The sequence below is a fragment of the Copadichromis virginalis genome, linkage group LG23 (assembly GCF_057382275.1).
Source record: "Copadichromis virginalis isolate Kocher_CV1m ecotype Utaka linkage group LG23, C_Virginalis_male_GT1.1, whole genome shotgun sequence".
Lineage (NCBI taxonomy): Eukaryota > Metazoa > Chordata > Actinopteri > Cichliformes > Cichlidae > Copadichromis > Copadichromis virginalis.
Window position 1 is genome coordinate 9,710,909 of NC_140639.1, and position 26,944 is coordinate 9,737,852.

At 42.4% G+C, this 26,944-nt stretch overlaps 1 protein-coding gene and 1 long non-coding RNA gene across 3 annotated transcripts in view; one reads left to right on the top strand and one right to left on the bottom strand.

Moving 5' to 3' along the window:
- LOC146680284 (uncharacterized) overlaps nucleotides 1–26,944 on the bottom strand; it is a 76,914-nt gene continuing 49,970 nt past the window's right edge. The window contains exons 2-4 of one of the 2 annotated variants that reach the window (XR_014917839.1): nucleotides 1,285–1,413; nucleotides 891–1,149; nucleotides 1–534 (exon numbers count right to left, since the gene is read on the bottom strand). This is a non-coding gene — a long non-coding RNA (uncharacterized LOC146680284). Of the gene's footprint in view, nucleotides 535–890; nucleotides 1,414–26,944 lie in introns of both variants that reach the window. The other variant, XR_014917838.1, reaches the window with a different exon arrangement.
- Nucleotides 3,265–26,944, top strand: part of nhsa (Nance-Horan syndrome a (congenital cataracts and dental anomalies)) — a 67,037-nt gene continuing 43,357 nt past the window's right edge. The window contains exon 1 of the mRNA XM_085447490.1: nucleotides 3,265–3,562. Coding sequence (XP_085303616.1) covers nucleotides 3,283–3,562 — 280 coding nt within the window. The 5' untranslated portion in view covers nucleotides 3,265–3,282. The remainder of the gene's footprint in view (nucleotides 3,563–26,944) is intronic.

The following is a 26,944-nucleotide window of genomic DNA, read 5'->3' on the forward strand; positions in this document are numbered from 1 at the left end:
ATGCATCTAATATTCAAAGCTGTCTCATTTCCAAACATGCATCAGGAAGAGAGCAGGGCCTTGCTGTATGCACCACCTTTTTTATATGCTGAAGTTCAACACATCTTCACAAAAGATACGCCAAGGTTGTAAAAATATTATAAGTCACTCCACCTGTCAGCGCTTTTTAATGTTGTGATCTGTGGACGTGGAGAGCATGTTTTTCTCAGTTCACGGTAAGTAAACTGTGTCCATATCACCCCTGCTCACTTCAAGTTAAAGCTGACTCTTCTCACAACAAAGATTACCAGCTTTTGTCTGTTCAAGTTCGGCCTTTTGTTCCAGCACCATTACTCAAAGATGACGACATACGGAGCTTCTCTCGTCCCGCCTTTGTCCGCGGCTGGGCTTTGCAAAGGTTGCACTTCTGGTGTGGACATTAGCTAGGCCACAGGAAAGGCTTTGGAGCTGTCGATTCTGGCCCCGTCAGCTGGTGGGATTTAACTAAACACTCATTCAGCAAATGTGAATGAAGCTCGGCTAAGGCTGTCAGGTCTGCAAACAGAGTTAAAAGTGAAGATTAACCTACACAGGGGTATGACAACGTGAAAGCTGAATTATTGTTGTTTTACTGCGAAAGAGTGAATGAAGGAAATGTGCTGGATATCCCTATAGCAAATAAACTAAATAAAGTCTTCTTTTTTTTCAACAGACTTCCTGAAGCTTAAGTTAGATTTAAGAGATTTTAATACTCTGGATTTACTTTAAGACTAGAACTAAAGAAAAAAAAACAACATGACTTACTTTGTGTTAATATGTTTGTGTTGTTTGAGCTTCTTGTGAAACATTGAAACATATGCATCATTTTTAGCACTCGGATACACAGCCCATCCCACCTTCTGTTTCGTTACCTGCATGCTGATCAGGCTGGTATTGTATTCCAGCTCCAGTGTGTTGGACTGCAGTTGGCAGCAGTACAAATTGTTGGGTGAGATCTGCTGCTGGCTGCAGGGCCACATCAACCAGGACATGCAGCAGGTGGAGAACTGAGCAGAGCGAGGAGAAAGCTGCAGTCCAAGACATCTGCCTTGTCAGAGACGTAGCTGAATGGCATAGAGGACTGCACATCAGCCACTTTGGAGCTCAAATGCAGTCTCAAGAACTCAAAAGCTAAAAAACATAATGGTTGGCATGAATGCGCTGAATGTCCCCAACATCTAGTTAGCAAACACCCTCTCTATGACACGTAATACATGTGATGTGTTTATAACTTGAATATTGCCAAAGCTTTTATTAAACCCTAACCGTAGATACCGCTGCTGAATATTGTATGGTAAACTAAAATCAAAATAAAAACAATGACACGAAGTGTCTCCTTCTCTCCTTTATGTGTGTCCTTCTCTCCTCTGATGCTTTGCAGGTGGAGGCAGGTTCCTAAAGCCAGAAAGAAAAACAAGGAGGAGGTCAGACATCAGGACTTTGTCTCAAAATAATTCTCGAAAGAAATTCAGAAGTTTCTTAACTAATCTTAAGAAAATGATAACTAACATTTTTGTTTTCAGTTAATCTCAGTAGCTGCTGAGGTGCACATGTGTGAGACCTTTGACATTTTAATATATTACCCCAATAATGAAATCCCTTCTTTGTCTCCCAGTTTAGCATATATCTTCCTTTAAAGCAAGCAACTGTTTGCGCGATGTTTTTTCCAAACACATTTAAAGACACTTCGTTAACCTTCTTAACTTAGTTTTCTCTCTTTCCTTCTGTCACGGGAGTGGAACGGACTCAGGCGCAGACTGAGGTAGCACAGTTCAACGACACTTTATTAATCACACTGGTGCACTATATACACGTGAAGGGGGGGGGAAACACCAGGGTCCCGGGGATCACTTGGCTGGGGAGACACACTTCTTCGCACTCGCTCTGCTCCTCGTCCAAACAGTCTCCACACAAGCAGCTCAGCTCACTCTCCTACTCACGGGGTCCAGGGGTCACAAAAGGGCTGATCCAGGTAAACCTGTTTACACAGACGAGGGTAAGTCGAAGGCAAACACGGGAACAGTAGAATCGCAAGGAAGCCAGGCAATACTAATGAGAGTTACTCAATATTCCAGCGACGAACAGCTCAGAGCCCCAGCCTTAAGAGCCAGAGAACTGCAATCCGCTCGAGATCAGCTGCAGGTGCGTGGGCCAAGGGCAGGAGCCCAATCAGAGCTCCGCCCAGGCAGACAGGTAGGAGAGACAGAGTGAGAGAAAAACAACAAACACTTGTGGCCACACTGGGCTGGCCGGGGAGGCACAGGGACCATGACACCTTCCTCTTTTTTTATTTGACTGCATTTTCCTTTTGTCTTATTAACAGCTTATGGGCCATCTGTTAAGGACTTTTAACTGCAAATAACCTGTATGGATTTAATTTGAGCAAGTAGTGGCACTTTTGTAAAAACATTTTACTAACCACAGGTTTTATCAGATTTAGATACAAAGCAGATGCACATTTTCCTCAGTAATACTTTGTATTTTTCATATATGTTTGCCTGTTTGCTTGTCTTTTCCCTGCTTTTAATATATTTTGTATGCCTGTGAGGACCTTTGAACCATTACAGATGATACTGGGCTATACAAATAACATTCCCTGAAAGTAATGCATCATGCCCCAGAGCCTCACTGCATTACAGTCCAGTTATTGTTACCCAGTCACTGATTTCTGTGTTTTTCTTTACGTAAACAAAGACATGAGGTTCATGCTATAGCATAAACTGGTGCAGGAAATCCACCAGACTGCAGGGAGTTAAGTGTTCCTGTTCACTGTGCATCCCCAAAACGCAAAGAAAACCAACATCCATGCTTTTTCTAAAAAAGAACAACTTTAGAAGAATAATAAGAATAATTTAAAAATATGGCCTTTTAATTAATTGCTCTTTTAATATTCTGTAGTGTTCGTTCTGCTATGCCTCCAATGCATCTGAAGCGTTTGCTGTGGAGTGTTTACAGGGTTGAAGCAGGCGGAGTCCGGATCCACTCATCCCCGGAACTCCACTCCGGGACTTCCCACATGCTTCTTTTTAAAAACCACCTCTTTTACTTCGTAACAGTGAAAAACACACCAGCATTAGGGCAGCAGATGACCCGGCGCAGCGGCGAGGAGCACAACAGTCCTCTCTAACAAATGAAAGGATGGGGGGCACCAGCGGCAGCAGCAGCTGAGTTCAGTCAAACTGGATCGGGGGCCGAGGGGGCACAGCAACTTTCTTCTCACTCCTGGGTGACTTTTCTTGGATTTATTTCCCGCTCCACAACAATATGCCATTTGCCAAAAGAATAGTGGAACCCCAGTTACTGTGCAGGTATCAAGTCCCAAACGAGGAGGGTCTGGTTTTCGAGGATCTGGTCTCCATCAGTAATGTGGCTCTATCTCGGACCTTGCGGCAGCTGTCGGACCTGGCCAAACATGCCTACTCCATATTCCAGGAGCTGGAAAACGAGCTCACAACCACCAACCAGCGGGTCCGGGGGCTCCAGGGCAGGATCGGCCAACTTCAACAGACCTGCTCCGAGCTGGACCCCAAACAGGAGGCAGTGCGTGAGTACCGACCCGCTCTGAGTATCTGCTTATACCCGAGCTGCCTGCGAGCGCGCGGCTCTGGGAGACAGCTGCACGAGGAGGCACCGTTTTTATTTTCCATCAGTGACGTTTATTCCAAAAAATGACGCAGATTTAAATAAAAGTTGTGTTATTGCTGCTACAGTAGCTCAAAACCAGCCCAAGCTGTAACAAAGTGGCTCAAAGGTCATTTAATAACTTTATTTTTTATATATCTTCCAGAGAGACCTGTGCTGTCTTCCCACGCCGATGGGTGTGTGACAGTTTGGCTGTCCCAGCCTCAAACTATGAGCCACTTAAATCCGGCTATTAATTTGCTATAACTCACCCAAGCAATGACTCTCTCCATCAACATTTTCTTTGCTGACATAAAAGAGCCACAGATTTAACAACTACATTAAAACCTGACAGATCATAACCATATGCGGCTCTTTAGTGACCTCTAATAAATATATATATAACCACTTAAATATGCTATGATTAAAGAGAACATGTGTGCATCAATGAAAGAGAAGATTTGAATTTTTAAAAAATGATACCACTGTTAATGAGCTCAAACTTATGCATGAATGTTTTTCATTCAAGTAGAGAATTTTGACCTTCTACCAAAAGAAAATAAAAAGGTTTTTAATCTGTATTTTGTCGGGCTTAATTTAACCCATTTTACCATAATGTTTCTTTCTTAAAGAGCTAAAAGAGTCCTGGTAACTAAGGCAACAGGTGTGCTTTAACTACTATAGACTAGTCCTGCTTACCTGTGCAGTCATCCCCCAAAGGCTCGTTTTGAGCAGGAAAAATTCAGTTTGATCATTTTTGGTCATCTCCCCTTTCAAGACCATCAGAATCATGGCAGTCTTGGTGTATATTACATGGAGGATATGGAGCTGTGATATGTGAGGAAAAGGCTCATCCCTAAAGTTATTTGCCATAATACCGATATGAAGAAGTTTGAGGATTGTGATGCCCCTGTCTCTGGCCCTTTCACTTTCACCCATGTGTGATCAAGCTCCAACATAATTCACTTTAACCGTGAATGAATTAAAGAAGCAAGCAGGTCTTTTTTCCTCCGTCCTTCTCACTACGGTAACCTTCTGACAAGTAAAAGCTCCGGTGAGTGTCGGTGTGGGCTGCTGTTATTTGTAAAAACAGAAAGACTTCTTGCCCTGAGCTGACTTCTTGGCGTGTTAAGATTAAACATGTTATTCACACTTGCCCTTCTTCATATGTAAAACGTTGCTTGGCCACCAGAAAGCATTCATTAGCCTGATAACACAGCATGTGGCCATCCCCTCGCTCCTTTAATCTCCCTTCCCTGAGTGACTCGGGGGTGATGTGTTTTGATAAGTGTGTGTGTGTATGTGTGTGTGTTTAAAATGACACCCCTCTCAAGTAAGCACTTAGAGAACCTGCATACCCCTCTCTCTTCTGTCCACATCCCACAATTATCCATCCCCAGAACAGTTTCTGCAGCCTGGATATACCCCAGTGCATTTACCCCCCCTCTTTTAGTTTACGTTCAGCAAGTCCTCGCATGTTCCCCATGCAGAACCTGCTTCCTGAGGTCTGTGAATGGGTTACTTTGCCTTAAGGTATTTATGTGCAGGATGGATATCTGCTGACCCCTCTTAAACTCAATATAAACTTTAAGATTTCTTCGGAGATTTCTTTTAATCAACAGATGTGTGTAGTTTTTTGTGGCTTGTTTTGTAGGATTCAGTCACAATAAGCCGCACATGATCAGTAGGAGTCTCTCGTTCATGGGTTATCTTGAAGCTGTAAGTCAAAGGCAACGGTGATGGTAGCTACCCCTTTCAAGTGATCGCAATCCTCTCTTAATTCAAGCTGCTTCTATCCCCATTTTAAACATTTACTGTTGTTACATACAAGTAATACATGCAAGTAATATTACTGGATGAAACGCCACAACAGATTTTGCATGCTGTGTTTCTAGCTAACCCCCTTCCCTAGAAAAGCCTAATTGCTCTTAATTATGCTTTTCATATTAATGTGTGTCACGGGTAGCCATAAACAGCAGTACCCTGCCCTATCTGAATGACAATTGGTGTAAATGGAGCACAGATAGCTCAGTAGGCACTGCGAGGGGGGGTGGGGTGGCTTTCATGATGTGGCTGTGACTTGACCACAGGACGACTGCTGGAGGTGGAGGACGCAATGTAGATTCATTCGCCAATAGTGAATCATGCAGGATCAGATGCTAACCTGTTGGTAAGGTATTGCTCTGCTGTGCCACGTTAGCAGCCTGCTGCTTTAATATTGCAGCTCGCTGTGGTAATATTTGCATGCAGGCATGTTTTTAAATCCAGGCTGAGATGCTGACACATTTGGGTCAAACGAGTCCTTTTTTGCTGGGAATGCTGTGCATCTCTTTCACTTTTACTTTGATTGCTTTGATTCTTTATCAGCTACACCAGCTGTATAGGTGCTGTACTGTACTTTACATTTTAGCAAATCTGTCTTTAAACACTGAAATTGATGCTCTCACTCTCATTGATTTCTTGTGCATTGCCTCTGTAAAGTAAAAATCTGTCATTTCTTTTTGGTATTCTTTCTTGGACACACGCAAACACATACAAGTAATATAAGTCCTGTGTTTGAACAGTTCTCCTGTGACACCCCATCAGTGAGCTGAACTGCCATCAGAGCTCCTCCGTGTAGTCTCATGTTAGAGGACTCTGCTGGGTTTTAGGTTACACTGGCTCAGTACGAATGAAGCGCTGTAATAGTTGTGGCGGCAAGTGGCCCTCTGGCTTTTCTGGTCCAAGAGCGCATGGCTGGCAGTTCACCACATTCCTTGTACAAACCACGCCAGAGACTGCAGAAGAATAAATCCAGAATAAAGGAGGAACAGAGCAGACTCAGAGCAGCACAGAGACAAACTGAGCAGAACTCCAGCACGAGATCTGAACTCCCTAAATCCACTGCAAGACCTTCGTGTGCAAACTGTGTGCAGAGTCTTACCTGATAATCTTGTGACTGCAGTTGAAAGTGATAAGACTTGTTACTGGTTGTAGTATTACAACATAAACCTTCAGTAACGCCGTAAAATGCTGACGAAAGGCTTCAAACAACAGAAGTAATACCAATGAGCTGGCATTGGTTCACATCGGATCATAAGCTCTATAAAGAGATATTGGCATATGAATATAGAGCGTCTGTCGGGAAGGGACAGATTTTTACTACTGGAAGCTGTCTGGTTTTAATTTGTAGCTTCAGCTGCTTGCAAGAAAACTGTTTTTGCTAAGAGCAAAGGAGGGACTGCGTGATTTCTGCCAAGTTGTTAAACCTGGATGCTGTGACAGTCGTGGGGGTGGTTGTTGAGTACAATTTAATGATGCATTGGATTTGTGTAGAGCAATCTACCCGTTATAGCTCTAATTCTTAATTGTGCACTTAGCACTGTTATGGCACAGACCAAACATATGTGCACCTCTGCACACAGTCATGGAAACCCATGCAGTGAAGCTCCCAGTGCACAGTTTTTGTACAGATGTTCATGTGAGGTTCACGTCACAATTATACAATTAAAGAGTTGATCTTGGAATATCTAGAAGGGAAGAAATTTCACTAACTGACTTGTTGCATTGGTGGAATACTGTTATACCTGACGTATGTTTCACTAGTAATGACTTAACCTGATGTGCATCCGTGAAATGTAACTACACATCGGGTTGCAACTATTTTGACTGGCCTGAGCAGCGGCATTGATTCCTGCTGTGCATTTTTGGCAGTGTTTGAATTTATGAGTCATTGTCTCGATATAAGAAATAACAATCTTAGCATCAATGCAGGGATTCACAAATGTCAACAAATTCCTAAAGGGAAATTGGTTAAACTGTTAGAATGGACGTGAAGGAATGTACAAAGAAGTGGAAAAACTAGAGGGACGAGTATGTTTACCTCTGGGAAAAACTGTCGACAACAAAGAATGGAGACCCAGGAGGGGGAAAAGTCCTAGCATTTTATTTTTGTCAAGTTGGATGGCACTTCATATAAAACACCGGGGCATGACCATACAGTAATTAACATGTACTGCACCAGCATGAGCATAAATGCCTGTTTCCCACTTACGTATGGTTACGTCATATTCTATTCAAAGATTCTCTGCACAAGTCTAAATCAGGCCTAACCACTGCACTGTTGACTTCAGTGAGCTCTTTAGAATGACCCATTCTTTTACAGATGTTTGTAAAGGCACCTGTTGGGTGTAGAAATGGGACTGAAAACACCTGAATTCAAAGATTATGAGGTATGATCAATAGTTTTGTCAACATACAGCACCGAAAGCAGCGAATATCACTTGACCTCATTCACTTTACTGGACATCAGTGGAACTAGAAATACACTATTCGGTTGTAACGTTTCCCTGGTTCTTGATTTTATGTTTTCAACTGCCGTGATGCTTTTAAAGATCTTTTTATTTAGGTAAAAACTAGAAACTGTAGCCTAAAACGATACATTAGCTAACAGTTAATGGTTTTAGCTTTGGTATTAACAAAAAAACATGGAGCTTGACACTTTAGACTGGCAGGAGTCAACCAACGACTTAAAAACTCTGACAGAAAAACCTGAACTGTCATCTAACGATTTGGCCTTTTTTTGGCTTTTTTATGTATACGTATATTGGCATTCATGAAAAATAGAAGGGGGCGTGATATAATGATAGTAATGATGGATTGCATTTATATAGCACTTTTCGGGACCCCTCAAAGCGCTTTACAATACCACTATTCATTCACTCTCACATTCATACACTGGTGAAGGCAAGCTACAGTTGTAGCCACAGCTGCCCTGGACAGACTGACAGAGGCGAGGCTGCCATATCGCACCATCGGCCCCTCTGGCCATCACCAGTAGGCGGTAGGTGAAGTGTCTTGCCCAAGGACACAACGGCCGAGACTGTCCGAGCCGGGGCTCAAACTGGCAACCTTCCGATTACAAGACGAACACCCAACTCTTGAGCCACGATCGATGTGTACATTTAAAATTGTGCCATTTTCCTGGGCGTAGTTACTGGAATAATGCAGTAAAATGGCTTGTAATTCCACGGTCAACCAGAACCAACACCTTATCTTTAAGATAAGACAAAGTGTGCAGAAGACACATTTACTACATTTGTATCTGTCAAAGAAGTCATCAAACGTGTTTGAAATGAAACAAATCAGGTCACGCAGTACTTTCTCTGACACACAAACACTGCATTTTATGTAACATTTAAGACGAGAGCAGTTCCTCACTTTCACAGGAGCTTTTCTCCTGCCTAAACTGCCCATGACGAACGTTCCGAACCATCCTGTCTGTGGACTTCACTCCAGTCTTCCACTTCATCTATGTGACTGTCGTGCAGCTCTGCAAGCCTGTAATAGAAGTTCTGTGGATGGCAGTAGCGTGTCCCCTCGGTGCTTTAAACTCCGCTGAAGCAGCTCAGACCGATAACCCACATTATTCTGCCGACAGCGTTCTCTTATGCATTTAATTGATCCAGTTGAGCCATTACTGCGACTTTGATTTACTAAGTGAGGCAGCGCTGACGAGTCCATCCAAAGTCAATATTTGTCAATGGTGGAATTCATCACAGAGCTTCAGATAACGTAGGAAGGAAATGTTTTGTCAGTGAGGGAAATCAAATTTTATCGGTAGCGTCCTCTAATGTGATTCGGTTTTTATTTGTCAAGTAACTGAGATTAGTTTATGTAATGGTGGAACAGAGAGGGAGAAAGACACAGAGAGGAAATACATCACTGCTTTTCGACTCTCCGCTTCTCTTTTCCCTTTCATTATCAGAATGCATATTTCTGCAGGTCCAGACAACCTTCCATTGATATAGTAGCCCAGCTAATTATAGAGCAGATTTTCAAAGACTTTGCTCACTCATTCCTGCACCATCCCCCCCTTTCCTCCTCTTCCCAGACAGACACAGAGAAGGCCGAGACAGCCTTGATGCTGAGGCTTGTTGTTTTCATTCAACTGTCATATAGCTGATGTCATTTCTTTCTACTTCCTTTGCGGTTTATATTCATCTCCATGACTTTGCATTTTTATGGAGCAGATTATTAAAAAAAAGTTCTTAGCTGATCAAGCTGGACCAAACTCGTTGTTTGGTTTTGTGTTCTATATTTAAAGTTGAGTCTTTGCACCAAACTGAACTGAAGGCTTCCCGTTCACGAGGCCTCATTAACCACTATATAAATACAGGTCATTTACCATTTTACCATTTACGTGTGCGTCTCAGCACCTCAGCCCCGGGTGGGTTGCCTGGCCTGCGATTGAAGTGGTTTCTGCTGAACCGTTCTGTCAAGTCAACCATTCCCAAAAAGCCAGTGACCAGGAAACCACAGCGCTCCCTTGCACTTCTGAGACCTTGCACCCCACACATGCTCCCTAAATTGGCCTGGATAGCTGGTGTCATTAGGGGAGAAAGGGGGAGAAGCTGGAGGCTCTGTTTGTTTATGAAAGGAGGCGTTTCGCTAAAATTATGGTTAAGGCTTTTCATTGCTTTGATTGAGTGAAACGTGTTAGTTATTACACATTGCATTCCTGCGGTGGGACCCTCCATGAGTGCAAGTGCTCCTCAGGCTGTCTGCTAAAATCCCTCTGCTGGTCTTTTGTATATTTTCAGGTGAATAGGCTCCGGTTCCTCCAGAGAAAGTGAACCGTTGGTTTGTTGTTGGTGAAAGGTTTTGCTTAGAGCAGAAATCAAGCATCGTGATAACGCGTCTCTCTGCCCTGAGGTGTATGTGAGCGTCTCTACCACACAGACAGTTAATGAATAAAATTCTCCAATTCACTGGTGGCAGGGGGAGCCACCCACCCCCTGACCTTAAAAGCCCGCTGACCTCCCAACCCCCTCCAATCACAGCCCATCAAACCACAAAAGAGCAAACACAGCCGCCTCCATCTTGCTTATCACTCGCCCTCTAAAGACTTGACCGGCCAATTAAAGTGGATTTACCGTTTGACATGAGGCTGAATAGCCACAGGTCGCCAGGCCGACAAAACCCAGTCCTGGGCCTGGTCTAATTAAACTGTCAGATCAATAAAGTAAACAAAGTCATTCGTCCTGGTTGTTACTCATGGCTGCTTTTTTGTCTTTTACTTCCTCCAGGTCCTGTAAGTTGACTCAGATTTCAGTACAGTGCCTGTCGTTTTATGGCTAACATGACCTCCGTAGGGCACGGCAAGTAATCAGATGTTAATCATGATTCTGGGCTTACCCACATTGTGACATTTTCTCTAACTGCTTTATTTTTTGTTATAAATTAACCTGTGACTTGCAACATGTCGCCCTTCCAATCTCCCAATGTGGAGTCTTTAAAACATGGCTGTTATCTCTCAGCACCTTATAGCGCTCCAGTTAGTGCATCCAGGAGCGTCGCCAACAGACAAAACTGGAAGATTTCTTCCACAACATCTGCCCAAACGTCTATCCACACGCATCTGTTATCCTGTACTGCAGCTGAAACTACAACATTTCCTCCAAAGATCAAATATACACGTCTGTGCAGGTTAGACTAACTTTACTGCAGCATGCATTTACGACGTCGCACCACATTCTTTTCCGTGGCAACCTGGAGAAATATTGACAGCTCGCAGGGCTGTAAAACCATTGTCGGCTGGCCTTTGTCTCACAAGAAGCCTTTCAGGGCACCCGTGCTGATTCCCTAACTCAAGACTGCCTTTAAATGACTTTATATCCCACCCTGCTTTTCCCTTCCTCTCAGATCACCACCGGCACCAAGACACATTTAAATATTATGCAATGGTATTATTCATAAGAGAAGTTGGATCTTTGCAGGCAAAAAAAAAAGATAAAAAGTCAAGTGGAATTCTTCTGAAGTCCACATGAATAGCCGGCCCGCTGTCGGCTGTTAGACATTAGTAGGAAGTAAAAGATAAAGGATCTTAAACACTGATGGTGAGTCATACATGTAAAAAATATGAAGAGATTTAAATTAAGTGCATGCTTGCAATTATATTTCAAAGACTTTTTACCAACACAACATTATAGACTGCAGTGAATTTTACTCTATAAGTGATCCTTGACCACAACTGTGCGTCATGACTTTAAAGAAACTCATGCAATGTTACTAAACGCTGGAAAAATCTGGAGCAATGTAAGTTGAAACTGACAGAGTGGCTTTTTAACAGGCAGGAAACACGTGTGATTGTTCAGCAGTCTTTGCCATGCAGGTGTTTAGACTGGGCTTTGACTGGAATGTGAACTTCCCTCACCCTGCCTCTGTATACAAGCGCACGGATCAGCCAGGTTGAGTCTTTTAAAGATGAAAGAGCCTTTTCATCAATCACCGCACCATCACCCGAGTGATGCTAAAACAGAAGGCACCTGTTGGATATGTGGGTGTGTGTAAACGTTAAGCCCGTCACTTTAGGTCTATTTTTATCTGCTTCCTTTGTCCTCAGAAGCAGAAGCTGTGACATTGAGGGTTTTAGGTGTCTTTCCCATATTAGAATGGCTGTTTAGGTGCTCAAGCTTTGGATTTCTCCATGTATTTAAGATGTTTGTTTTCAATTACAGTATTCTTTGGCCTATTTCTGCTGTTGGCTGTGAAAATAAAACGATACAATGCTTTTATAAGGTGTTGTAGGTGCATAAAGGCAAAAAACAGGTAATTTTGGCTCTTTGATAGGTGGTTACTAGGCAACTATAACTAGGCAATCATAACATCTAACAAAGATAAGACCCATCAGGGGGCAAAGATGTACGCTTCTGCCAAGTTTGGCTGCTCCAATCCTGATCGTGTAGTTGGAGTTTGTGGCCAGAGAAACAAGCAAACACACGCAGACATATGTCTTACACTGAGATTCAGATTTTAGGTTGATTTTAGCTTTAGCCCTGTGACAGACCTGTCCAGAGCATACCCTGCCTCTTGCTCTAAGACAGCTGGGATAGGCTCCAGCCCCCCCGCGAACCTGAAAAAGGATAAGCGGAAGCGAATGGATGGATGGAGGTTGATTTTAGGTCGATTTTAGAAACTTTTCTGACCCCAAAGCGCTCCCGTGGTTGCAGTGCTAGATTTGTCCATGAGAGTTTTTGACAGCCGTGGCCGTCTTTCTTTGGCTTTGCATGTTTCCCTTGTTTGTGCAGTAGCATCTAATCTCACACACCACACAGGCCTTACCGGTCTGACTCCCAGCAGGAAGTTGTACATACTTAGTCTGTTTTTGTTGTTTAATGACATTTGACTGGTAACAGTGCATTACATCCTGCCACGTGCTGGTAAAACCCAGAGAAAATACAAATGTATTTAAAGATTAAAAGCAGTCAGGCAAAGTATTTGATTTCTTTTTGAAACTCAGTGACTAAATCGTCCCATATCATCATCATATTATAGAAACTCTCTCTGAAAAAACAGATATTCTGTTGCCTGTAACTTTGTCTCTCCGTGATCATTTACATGATTTTATCAATGTTTCAGTTCACCAAGGTCTAATGCGCTCTAAAAATGTGACATTGTTTACCATCTCTGCTTGACAGCCTGCCGCTCCTCTCACAGCAGTGATAATGGTGCTTCGGTTCATGTCGACCTCGCAAACTTAGCAACATTGTCACAAAATTCAGCGACGCTTTTTAAGTAAGCAAATCAGCAAAGGTCACACTGAGTTTGTTCATCGTGTGGGAGGAGACAGTGTGTTGCTTACATTCTTATAGCTTTCTCCCTGTGTGATCTCATCATAACTTTAATGTTTAACTATTGTGTTTTTGTCAGATTTTTCAGGCAGACGACGCCACTTTTATCAATCAAATGGTCAAAAACGACAAGAAAATACACAAAAGGAGGTACTGCTGAAGAAAAAACCTTCTCCAAGTGATCTCATGAACCTCCCTCTGCTCCTCTCATTTGACTTCTGTCATTTCAGAGTCCAACTCTTTCTCTGCGGTCTTATCTGCCCCCTGCTGTGCTTGTTCCCTCCTCTGGGCTTTCTCCCGTCACACTGATTTGCACTTTTGGTGATACAAGAGGCCGCTGGAGTGTTTTTGAACAAACTGACCTGGATACAGAGGTTTTGTTGGTCTGCCTCTTGACACTTCAACACCATGTCACTGTCTAAACTCATTCCTTTATTTATTCCTGCAGTCTTCTGGGGATTATTTCTGTTTTAGGAAAAACACGGATTTCCGTTTGTTCGGACGAGTCGAGGTTTAATGCCTCAGATAACACTGGACAGGTCAGGATGACTCTTCACTAACCAGCTCATTGTGCCGTGAAGCACATAAATTCACCCTCCTTCAGCTTTTGTTCCTCCCTTCTTCTTCTTACCCTCCTCGTCTGGGACATTTCCTCGCCATCCCGATTAATCTTTTATTTTCGCCAGTAATTTCGGAGCCTGTCCACTGCCTCCGGCTTTTTTTTTTTATACTTTGTTCTTCCCTTCTGACTGCAAGCTTTCTCTGAGCTCTCAGAGTCTCTCTCTATCACTGTCCCTCTTTTCAGTATCCTAGTTTCTTTTTTTGGGATTCAGCCAGTTCCGCTCCCAGCAGCCCCACTGGGAAGAGACCATCCTGCTATAGCAGCAAAAAAGTGCAGTGCCATAAAAATGGATGACCTGTTCTCCATTATGTTCTGCTTTTCAGTTTTCTGAATTAAACATTTACTGACCACCAATCAACCCTGAAAATACACGCTTTGTACTCGCAGTAAATCTGCTTGGTTTAATATTTAATGCAGCTTTTCAGCACTTGTGTATAAATCACTCCACAGTGAGTTTTTTTCAAATGAGGGGCTCCAGACTCAGTGTTGACTGCAGACCTTCACTGGAGTCAAACTGGAGTAATCAAGCATCCTGTGACTCAGACTGAAAGAGAAACAGAGTTCTTTAGATTTCCAAGGAAATCCTTTGAGGTTTATTGTGACCATTGTTACTGATCTCATAACACCTCAAACTTCCACTGTCAGTTCTTACCGTTATCTATGTAATTAAGAGAAAATGGGATATTCTAGCTTATTTCTGACATATTTCCAAGAAATTGATTCTCATCCTGAAGGAAATTCCCAGTAACCAGCCTGAAGAGCTCACTGGGGAGTTCAGAGGGAACTTCCACTGATATCTGAGCTCTGGAAACATGTGTTGAAAGAAATGTCGTACTGTTGTTTCTGCACAATAGGTAAATCCACAGACTCCACCTGTTTAGATTCTCACACACCCCGGCATTATGTCTGTCCAGAGCTTGTGTGGAGCTGTGTTCTGTAAGTCTACCATAACAAACTACTGCTTTGTATACTGTACACACAAGAAATGGCACAGTTCATCAGCAGCTAAGTGGGGGGATAACACCTAAGTGTTCAGCACTCTGGGAAGTGGGGATTGGTGGAATAAAGTGAAATTATATTTGACGCAAACCCAGATTTATAACCTCCATCGAAACTGCTGTAGGGCTGTTGGGGCTTTTTCTACTTTCTATCTTCATACCGCTCACACCATCTACAGCAGAGGAGCTTTGTTACTTGAGTTTTAATTCAGTCACACCATTTCTGTCAAGGTTTTGTGTTAGTTAATTATTTTTTGTTTACTTTCTGTTTCACTTGTATCTCATTTTCATCCTTCTGCATGTGTATAGTCAGTGTTTCCCTTTGTCCTTGTCAGTTTGTCTGGTTTTACTCTGTGTTTGATTACTTCACATGGCTCTGCATCCTGTATATGGGTACACCTCAAACAACCCAGACAAAAGAAAATTATTATTTATAACTGCAGTAATATTTGGCAGCATGAATCTGGGAGCTTCCTGACCTTCCATGCTCATATCTGCATATGTAGAAGGCAGACAGAGCAGCAGCAAGAGAGCATAGCAGGCATCAATAGCAGATGGATGGATGGATGGATGGATGGATGGATGGATAGATAGATAGATAGATAGATAGATAGATAGATAGATAGATAGATAGATAGATAGATAGATAGATAGATAGATAGATAGATAGATAGATAGATAGATAGATAGATAGATGGGCTCCAGCCCTTCTGTGACCCTGAATTAGGGGGATGGATGGATGGATGGATGGATGGGCTCCAGCCCTTCTGTGACCCTGAATTAGGGGGATGGATGGGTGGATGGATGGATGGATGGATGGATGGATGGATGGATGGATGGATGGATGGATGGATGGATGGATGGATGGGCTCCAGCCCTTCTGTGACCCTGAATTAGGGGGATGGATGGATGGATGGATGGATGGATGGATGGATGGATGGATAGATAGATAGATAGATAGATAGATAGATAGATAGATAGATAGATAGATAGATAGATAGATAGATAGATAGATAGACTCCAGCCCTTCTGTGACCCTGAATTGGGGAGATGATGGATGGATGGATGGATGGATGGATGGATGGATGGACGGATAGATGGATGGGACTTTAAGTTTGATTTGGTTTTAGCTTTCCTGTTGGGCTAAGTCTTTCTTTCTTGGCTTTCATCTTGGCTCAAGTTGAAATAAACCTGCTGCGGTGAGTCAGGATAGGGAGAGGGGACAAAAAGGGGAGCGCTGGATTTATAGCACAAGGCAAAACAAGAGTACTGTCAAGAAATGCAACAGTGCAATAGTTGTTTGATCTCAACTTTTAACTGTTTAAAGCTGCCGTTGTGCTGAGTATGAATTGCCGTGCTGTTGTTGGAGGGAAGCTGATCGTACTGCAGGGGCTGTCCTGATAAATGGAATATGGGCTTGGGAAGCAAAGAAAACTGACTGGAAAACTTTTTCTCCTCAGTTAATTTGGTAAAGTATGAGTGCTGTGGTCAACAGTGAAAAGCAGTAAATCAGCAGAGAAAGTGAATGCAACCAAAAAGAAGGAAGGCAGGATAGCGATCCTGCTTTGATGCCCCAAGGTGTGTGAAACAGTGATTTCAAGGGTCATCACAGCAGGACAGGAGTTCAGGTTTGTTTTCATATGAAACGTGACCCCGTGGCTTTGTTTTATATGTATCAGCTGCTACCTTATGAAAGTATTCTGATTGTCTAAAAACAAGATTTACAGTTTCGGTCACTACAGTTGTGGTTTTGACTTGTTTTCGCTCTCAGACCCAGGAGAAAAGGTTCCTGGAAATAGCTTTTTATGGGGAGTCTTTTATGGGAAATGCGAGGGCTGTGTTGACCGCTGTTGCATCACAGGACTAATAGAGGGTCGGTCTGCTGTGGATTGTTCACATCGTTTTATCTCAAGAGAGTATTCCCTCCCTCGGGGTGTATCTGATATAGTAGGATGTGATGCACCAGAGAAAAATACCTAAAGGCGGTGCTGTGCTCAAGCCCCATCTGTTGGCTGTCAGCCTGCAGCTTAAAATGCGGCGGAAGGTGTCTTTCATTAGAAGCACTGACTTTCATATTGGCTCTGTCCTCCTTTAGGAATACTGCTAAACTCCAACCCGACATCAGGGTTTGTTTGTGTTTTAGTGTGTGTCATGTTTTCCTTTCACTTTCTGGGAAAAACTGAAATAGTTTGTGAAGTGCATTCCAACTCCTTCACATTTTTAAGTGTCACTGGTGGTTTTATTGTTACCTCACAGAAAATTTAATCAAGTAGTCAAATGGGCAAATGAGGTCGGCAGAAATCGTGTATCTGTGGGGAAAGTGCTGCATAATAAAGATGAACACAGAGCAGATTAGCGAGCCTATTAGGCACTTTTTGTTTTGAATATTGGAATACACAAATTACCCACACCTATCTGTGTGAGAGGTTTGCCCTTCTATCTGCGCACAACAAATTTGACTAGATAGTCCTTCAAAGCAGCTCAGAATTCATTTGCATTCAAACTCTGCATCACGTGCAGTCAGATGTGTCCAAATAGAGCTTAACTTTTCACGACCAAATGTTTCCTAGGCACATTCCGCATGAAGCCACACCCGTATTTAGAGCCGAAGTCCTGAAATATGATCACACAGGGTTTACTTTGAGTCTCTGACCTGGACATCTCAGCCACGTTTGTGGTATTTGTCACTTTTGAGCATTTTTAGTGGAATTATCTGGCAAATAATATGTGCTGCTGAGAAGTTAATTGTACTAACAGCCTGTCCAAGAAGTCTGTGCTTCAGCTTTGATGAATGCTTTCTACCTATGCACTCACCAGTGTGTCAGGGGCAACTTTGGGCATTCCAGTTAGTAGAAGATCTCCTCATCCTTGGCTGAACCTGTATCTGTGCCTTTCTAATCAAGCTTTGCAGTTTTATCTGAAAACTTAGCCCTTCAAACTACATATATGGTCACTTCTGACTCCTAAAAATGATCATGGTGGTGGCCATAATGATGAAATTGAGGCTTGAAAACAGAAAGCCACAAAAAATAGTAACTGTATGGTGGCTATAGAGTCATACAGTCTATGTTCCGAGGCTGAAAACACCCACTCTCCAGAATCCCCACCTTCCAGTTCATGGGGGTAAAGTGGATATGTGTCAGATGATCCAGCTAGAAAAGATAAACTCACACATATACATGCACAGTGATATGTCTGAGTGGGATACAGACATAAAAGCGCTTGTGCAAATGAAATGGAAAGCAGGTCTTGAACAGCTGCCGCGCTGAAACAGGCCGACGTTGGGGCAAAAGTCTACCCTTGCAGATCTCTTTGTGCCGGCGAGCTGCATGCCAGCCGGCTGGCTGCTGGGAACCTTTGTGTGACTCATTACCTCTCTATAGAGCAACACAAAGATGGGGCGCACTTGCCCATCAGAGCTTGGAGTCTCCCGGTCCCAGTCTTCACCTTATCGTGAAGTCAAGGTCACGGCCCCCGTGCTGAGACGACGCCTGGCGTCTTCATCGCCCAGCAGCCAATCGGTGACTGCGATCTCGGTCACGGGATCCGTTTGAATAAAGCTGTCAGTGGGACGTCTCTCCATTCACTTAACGTCTGGGTTGTTACCTTGGCAGCACTTTGTCTAAGAGAAGAAATGTCTCGGGCAGCACCCATTGATAACCATTGATTTGAATTCTTTCACTACATGTGTCCTCAAAGTGTGCCCTTGTCTTCTTTTACTGCCCCCGCTGTTTGCTCACCCTTAAACTAAATGCCACGGTGGCACCAGTCTGTGACAGAAAGGCCTCATTTATCTCCTTGATGATGTCTATTCACTCCTGTCATAAAGCTGCTGGGTCTTTGTTTAGCATAGAACATAATTGTTAGTTTGAACAGGGTGGGCCAAGAGGTGGGGGGAGCTGTACTGTGGATATTGTTTTCGGAGGGGCAGGGAAAAAGGGGAGTGGATGAGGTGGATCAAAGATACCTTGATTCTGACAGAATAACATCGTAATCAAAAGCATGTGTTTCAGGCGATCCAGGTTTAATACAGAGACCTGAGAAAAAGAAGCAGATACGGTGTGAAAAATAGTTGCCGTGTTATTCTGGGCTTATAAACATACTCAACTGCATACTTGTGCAGATTATGATGATTTACCTAAAGCAACAATTTCTCTGTTTTTTTTTTGGGGGGGGGGGGGGGGGTTTCCCTCGCTCTCCCTCAACATGTGTTGATTTTTCTTTTCAGTGAACCAGCTCATATCAGGTTAACCCTCTGTTTCAATGTGGGAACCTGTAAGACTCCATCAGCGCCATCTGTGACACTGCAGATGGCCCTGCTTGTTAAAGTGGGCCATGCTAGGACCCTGCCGTCTACCCAGGACGGGACAATGGAGATTACGGGTGTCTGATCTCTTGGTTTAAACGCACAGTCTCAGGGCTGCAGGACACAGGGAGGGGCTCACTGCCCTGATCTTTGAATCAAGGAATTATAAGACACAATGTCATTTACCCTCTCACTGAAGGTTCACAGGGATATATTCACGTCATCTCACATGTAGCCATGCAGCATTGTCTTGCTTTTGTGCTAGTGTCCACAACTTACATGAGATGAAATAAATAAATCAAGCCTTAAAACACCAGAATTATTAAACAATCATTTCATTCTCCCGTTACTATGGCAGCCAAAGTTTTCTGGATTCTTAACAGACATCATATTAAATATAGATACTCTTATTATGCAGAAATTAAAATGCTACGCTTGACTCAAATGCAGATGTTCTACATACCTCCGGCTGTTTTTACTGACAACTTTGATCAAATTTCCAAAATCTAAAAATACTTCTAAAATATTTTACGTCACTTTTTTTCTCTCTTCTCTGAGTGCATGTTCTCCATGTGCATATCTGGATTTTCTCTAAAAGTCCAAAGACAGCTTGTTCATTTAATTAGTGGCTCTAAATGGGCTGGCGGTTGTCAGTCCCTCTGATAACCCGGCAGCCAGTCCGGGGCGTACACTCCTTCTCGGCCTCCTTATAACCTTGAAGTTGATACACAGTTGGGGAAATGTATGGATAGCTTTGGATCTACATAATATTTTTTCATTTGGGTTTCATTGTTTAGTTAACTATAGCAGCCTGGTACATGAAAAAGGGAGTATTTTATTTTAGACATGAGTGAAAAGCTGTGCGGTCGAACAAAAATCTTTGTACTTTCTGCCTTGAGATCAAGCTTTGCTCTTGTCCGGAGCACATTCCCACACCCTATTTGGTGATCCATGATTCTTGATTGTTGTTGATGTTGGTGCTCTGCCAAAGAACGATCTGTTTGCTCAACCTGTAGGGCTGCCAGAGTGAAACGTAGCTCTCCGGCAAACAGAAGAACGTGCAGAAGATGCAGCGTTAAAGCCTAGGAATGATGGTTTCAGTCTTACTTAATGGGTATGACAGTCAGTTTCCCACGAGTAGAGCCGTTTTGACACTAATTTACTCCTTTAATGTCCATGCTTTTTTTTTCTTTTGCTACATCAGTGATTCTGGCCAGTCATTAAGATTCAAACTCACCTCTTGAGCACTGATCCTGATCTTATTAAGGAAGTGTTGTTCTGCGAGTGAGAGTTTAACATCACAGGCTGAGCCAGATTCTCTTGGCTGCCTCATTTAACATGAATAGCTGATGTGCAGGTCTTCAAAAAAATTTGACGGCTCTCTCCCAGTAATGTGATCAAGCAGTAGAGACGCTGTTCTCGAGCATGTGTGTTTTGGCATTGTGGTGAATCCTTAGTTATTGCGCAACAATCACTTGACTTGTTCCTCTTCCCATAGCTTTTGTTTTCATGACCTTTGTCATGTGAATACTTAAGAAATCCGAGATGTTGGGAAAGATCCAAGGCTAAGGCATAGTCGAGTGATTTAGTTCTCTGTTTAAGCCCTCCTCACCCGTGAAACACCTTGTGATTTATGACTTCATCCGAGGGAGTAAAACAGTCCCAGAAAATGTGTCTGGTCACTTTTCAATCCAAATATTAGAGGTTACTGCACTTCGTATATCTTAAACTGTTATTATACATGTAACTGTATGTATTCTAATATTCTCCAGGCTTGACTCATCCTCTATTACACATGTATTTCTTACATATTTGTTTCTAGAGCAAGGTCTTCATAATAACACCAACCAGTGAAAGTTTATTAATAAATATGGTATATAAATATAAATCTTTTTAAGATTTTGGAGCTTAAATGCCTTTTAGGTGCAGACAAATGAATGATGCACTCAGTTAATGTAACGCTATTAACCCGTTATAACAGTAATTGTGCAGAGAAAACAGTCGAGCTGTAAATGTGCAGCTCTGCACACTGAAGGAGAGAGGACGGAGACGAAGAGAAACAATCAGATGTTTATTTTCCACTTCTGGCTAAAGGTTTAAAGATTGGAAGGAGGAGGACTCAAACACCAACAACAGAGATAATCTAAAATCCAAATCTTTAATCTATGTGCTGGTATTCAGTCAGAGTCCATTAGACCAGAGAAGGAACAAAAACACAAGGAAGACTGGGAACACTGGTAATATCTGAAAAGAACAAGGCAATCTGGAAAATAAATGAAGGAAAGCAAGGGCGTCTATATAGTGGTGTGATTGGGAACAGATGTAGCAGAGTAAGCACAGGTGATAATAATGAGGGTGGGGCAGATTGTTGTAAAGAAGTGGGAAAACTAACCCTGGGAACACACTGGGTGTGGATGCATCACGTTCCAGCTCTGACACGGATGCTTGCCGTTCCATCAGATATGCTGCAGCACATCTCAAAAGTATCCCAGGCTACAGTCTGACTAATACCTCTGTTCACATGGATGTGCAAAAAGGACATGAATATGACAAGAACATGCTAAAGCAACAGGTAGAGATGTAACTGTAACGATATAGAAGGGCTGGCCAATCAGTTGCCTGCAAATAATGACACAAGAAATGGAGATAAAAGTTCACACCTTTAACGTTTCAAAATCTGTTTTCCTTGTTCACAAAGAAACACAGAAACAGTTTCTGCAAATCTTCACCCAGAAACGAGTTTTTTTTTTCTATTTCCACTGACATAAAACAGATTCCGCAACATTCCTGATGTCATCTGAAGCCGTGCTAAGGACAGAACGAAACTCTGTTACAGACATGGACTTAGAGGTGCAGTTTGTGTTTTCTTCTGGCTAACAAGAGGGGAAGTAAGACCAAAGATTACAAAATAATTGTGAAAAATTAACAGCAAATCAATAGTACAGACTAGCCACAGAGCACAGAATAACTTAAAACAGTAAATTGGAGCTGTAAGCTAATTGTGAACATGGACAGTTAACTAGCTCTAGCTCTTGTCTACAGCCAAAAATCTTAGTCCCACCAGCAGGAGGTCAGCTTAAGCCTGTTGGGCCACCGGGCTCGTAATACTCCGGGGGAAAACCCTGCAATTTGCACCGCATGCAAAACCAACTCAGATTCATGCATTACAGTTATGACAATGAAAGAGTACTTTAACGTAATTTGGGGTTCAGTCTATCATTCATCCTTCCATCACTGCTCACTTCATCTCAGTGCCTCCATTATGTTTAAGTCCTGTCTGCAAACAGCAATGCATTTCTAATAGCAACACGCAGGGATGCATGCCTCTCCAGTGATGTCATGTGCGGCCAGTCATGCCAATAAGCAAGAACTACGCCGTGCTTCTTCTTTGAAAGGCACTGGGGCAGCTGCTTCCTTGTTCTCCATCTGTGAAATGTATATGTTCAACCCGGGCCTTTGTTGCTCGGAGACGATGGCACTGACCCAGGGTCAGGGGTATGTATCACACTGTGGCTACCCATTGTGAAAACATACACATTTGTGGTATTTTAATGCAATTTGACTTGGACCAGGTGTCATCTTCTTTCAGCAGCTTTCAAAGGGAAGGAGCGGCGTTTGTAGTGATTGAAGGGGAAATTGAGACTGAGGTATGAGTGGAAATATGCACAGGGATAAGAAGTGGCATCAACAAAGCCATCTGTCAGTTTGAGTGTGGGCAAACAGGAGTGTTAGGCGTGCAATCTGTGTTTTCGCACTGTTGTTATATTTCACAATAAAGGTTATTTTTACACTCTGAAGGACTATAATTGAACCACTAAAGTAGATTCTTATTAAGTGCTTTGCAATAATTATCACAAGACTGTATATAAAAGATGTACATACCCATTATGACATCACCTACTTGTGAAGCCTGTTTTAAAGCCTAGAGTTGAGTGATTTGGACAACACCTTTTGTGTTTTCTGAACCTCAATGTAGCAAGCAACGCAACGGACAAACTGACCTTATACACTCAAATACACAGGCACATCCAAAATTATAGCCTTCTTTAACCCTCTATATTACTCTTATTGGAACCATTATTTTCCAAATTATCATCATGTTGCATTATATCAGATTTGAAACTAGCAATTGTGGCCATAAAATTATTGGGAAAATGTTTACTGAGATCACAAGTAGATGTCGAATGAAAGCTATTTTTTCATAGACTTGACAATCTGACGTCTTTATGCAACTAGAGAATTTGCCCCCTGCTGGTCATTTGAAATAATTCTGATGTAGGGCATTTCTGCACTTGATAGAAGCTAGCATAAAGCTTTATATATATATATATATGACTCAATAAAACTGACCTGTTATGCTCATTTCCAGGTCCATATCTTTATTCATGAATATTGTTAGTGTAGCTTTGCATGATTCAAAGTTCAAACTCATCCTTATTTGTCTTCAGGGCTTGAAAATAAAGCAACTGGGCAACATTTTATCTCTTCTTCAGTTTTAAAACAGCTGATGGAGAGTGTTTAACCCCTAATGTTCCTGTCCCCTCCATCACCTTCAAGAATACTAGATGCCCTAAGAGCAATTATAGTTACGAGTGGCTTTTTCAGGAGGAAGAGCACCCCCTGTAGCAGTCAGATCGGTGGTTTGATCCCCTACTCCTCCTGTCTGCATGCTAAAGCATCTCCTTGGGCAACATAGTGAACCCAGAGTTACCTCTGAAACATCCCTCCAAGAGTGTGTGAGTGTGTGTGAATGTTAGACAAGGTGCTAAGGTATAGAATAAAAGCACTTGCCGCATTGTGTGCAGCATTTCTTCTTCCTCCTCTAGTTTTTTCATACCAGCTTGTAACCAGTGCAGGTCAGAGCTGAGCAGAGGCGCCCTGGCTTGGTGTAATGGTTGCCATAGCACATATAAACTAACATGTTGCTGTTAAACTTGGATGCTTGGACTGTGTGGGTCTATTGATTGTCCCAAGTCAGTTGTAGTTAGTCATATCCACATTTATGGAGGAGCTGAAGATAAAATTTTCTCAAAAATAGTCATGGCTTAACAGCAGGGTTTTTATGGCCTTATTTGCTGTATTACAACGTGAAGAAACACACCCTTTAAAAAAAAAGCCGAATACAAATTGGTGTGTTTGGCAGCTGCAGCATAATTCATGCAGTCATACTGAACTTTCTTTTCCATTTATTGCCCCACACTGGCTGACGTCTGCTGTAAGTGGGAGAAAATGAGCATGATTTACAGTCACTAGTGTTGCATTAACTGTGGTGTTTTACTGGATTCAATTGGTTAGTGTTGACAGTAAGGATTGTTGGTGTCTGGTGTTGTAATCACGTTGCTTTTGTTGACATGGACGGATGTCCGTGGGAGTGGTTGTTGATCACTCGAACAAAGAAGTCTTTCATTGACTGTTCAGACTGGATAGAAATTTTATGATAAGATGTCAAAAACAAGGTCCGTCTTCGCTCACTGGAATTTCACATACAGCTTTGAAAATATGAGGACGGTCCAGTGTGGGCGTGGTGTGAATCATCATTTAGAAGCCAGTTTGTTTGTCTTTTTTAGCTTGTAGAGCTACTGGATAATGAGTGAGTCAGTGTAGTGAATTTGCAATATGATTTTTTTTCTTAATCTGCCTTTTATGATACTGTAGTTTGAACCCTGCTATCTTTTCAGGGTTCTCTTTGTTACTCATTTCTGCAAAGTCGTTTGTGTTGTAGTCCTCCAGTGTCACGCCACATGGCTTTCATTCTTCATGGGCATCAGCGAACGTCTAGGAAATCAGAGGAGCGGGGAGAAGGAAAAGAGAGGGTAACCTTACAGTCCTGACATTTCCAAAGCCCTGAGGGTGAAAGAGTACAGAGGTGACGGAGGATACATTCCTCTGAGCAGATGTGACCTGTCCATCTGGACTTTTACTTTCCGCAAGGTCACAAATAGCTGAGGAGTTACTTGGAAAGGAAGCTGGAAGTGTGATTCTGTCAATTCGCTCATGTTTCTTGTCAGATATTGCGCCATAATTACATTGTTTTCACACCCGAAGGAGTGACGAGGCTAAACCACAATCCACTGAGACCTCATTTCCTTCCACAAACAAACTGTGGAGTGCTTCCAGAGGGGCCCGGCTAGACCTTGATTACTCATTGTTCCTAAATCACTGGGAGTCAGCATGGAAACATACAAACACATCAGATAAAGTTTAGTTCCAGGCGAGATGAGACTCTTTGTGACCTCACACTGGTTCTCTCTAAAAGCCAACGATGCGTTCTAAAAAGTGTCAGCCTGCCTCGTCTCTCTTATGCAAATTGCTGTTTCGTTTTCCTTGGCACTTACAGAAACTGTTGGTCATGTAGCTGTTGTAACATTAAATATTTAACATGACCACAGATGGGAGCAGCAGCATCCTCCACGTTCGCTTCAGGCAGCAGCTTGACAACAACATCTGCAGCTCTGCACTTAACCTCACACTTACAGATGCCTCGTGCTCCGTGCATCGCTTCCATCCTTCCCGTGGCTCATGTTTTGGCTCGTTATCTGAGGCATTTTGGACTTGCGCAAGTTTCTGATTTGTTCTCCGGTTGCATGTGTATCAGCCTTGTTCGCCAGTCTTTCTTTCACTTTTGCTTCTTGCTGTTTATGCAGAGGTGATGTCAACAAGCTTGCGCAAATCTTAACCAGTTTTAATACTGCACAGCTTGCAGCGGCTTGTAGTATTCAAATTTCTTTTCTTTCCAGTGAGGTAATTTCCAGGTGGATCGTAAATACTGCATTCCTCTCTCTACCTGTATGACATAATACTGCTACAAAATTAGAAAAATATACCTTTGTGCCTTTAGAGCAGTCTGACTTTTACATACACTGACCTCAGTTTTTGAATCCATTATTGCAATAACAAATATATGATAGAAAATAATGAAAAGTATTACAAATACACTTTTTAGGATTTGTCAGGAAATAAACCCACCTGAAATAAAAATATTTAAATACTGCAACTTAAAAGAATTAAATTAGTTTATAGTGCAAACAACAATAAAGTCTCAAATGTATTTTCACTGTCAGTGCCAGCCCTTCTGGTGCAGAGAAGACTAGCCTTCATCCATCCAAAGACTGTCACAGATTGTCTAAAAGTACCAGTGTGCTGTTTCAGTGCAAAATGAAATAGAAATGTTTGCTATGTAATAAAAAAAGGCAGAAGGCTGTAATCAAGGCAAAATACTGGTTTCATAGTCAACAAACAGGATTATACTGTAGCTGCCTGTTTATTTACTCATTTATTTGGTTGACAGCACATTGTGCAGTTGCATTTGGATATTTCTTTACATTAAATGTTGAAGTTAAGCTGTACACCTGTCCAAATGGCAATATGTAAAGTGATATCTCATTAGTGTGTTTATATGCCATTTAACATTTTGTGCTGTACCGTATTTTATCGGGTTATAAGGTGCACAGTCGATGAAAGTGTCTGTTTTCATACACCGGATTATAAGGCGCATTAAAACACTTCCCTACCATTAATTCATTAATGTTGAATTCCCTCGCAGCTGCTCTATTGTCTAGTGTCTATCAACACCATGCTGTTGCAGTATATTAGTGGCTAACCTTGTATTGTGGATGAATTATCTCAGTTGTTCTCCTGACTGAAGTTTGGTCCGTTTACAGCATCCTGCCATGCGATTGAATTTGTCCCTAACCATAGGGAACCCTCACAGTGTTTATCGAGTGGAAAAAAGTTAACGTTCATCCTCCAGCTTCACTGTGTTTATGTT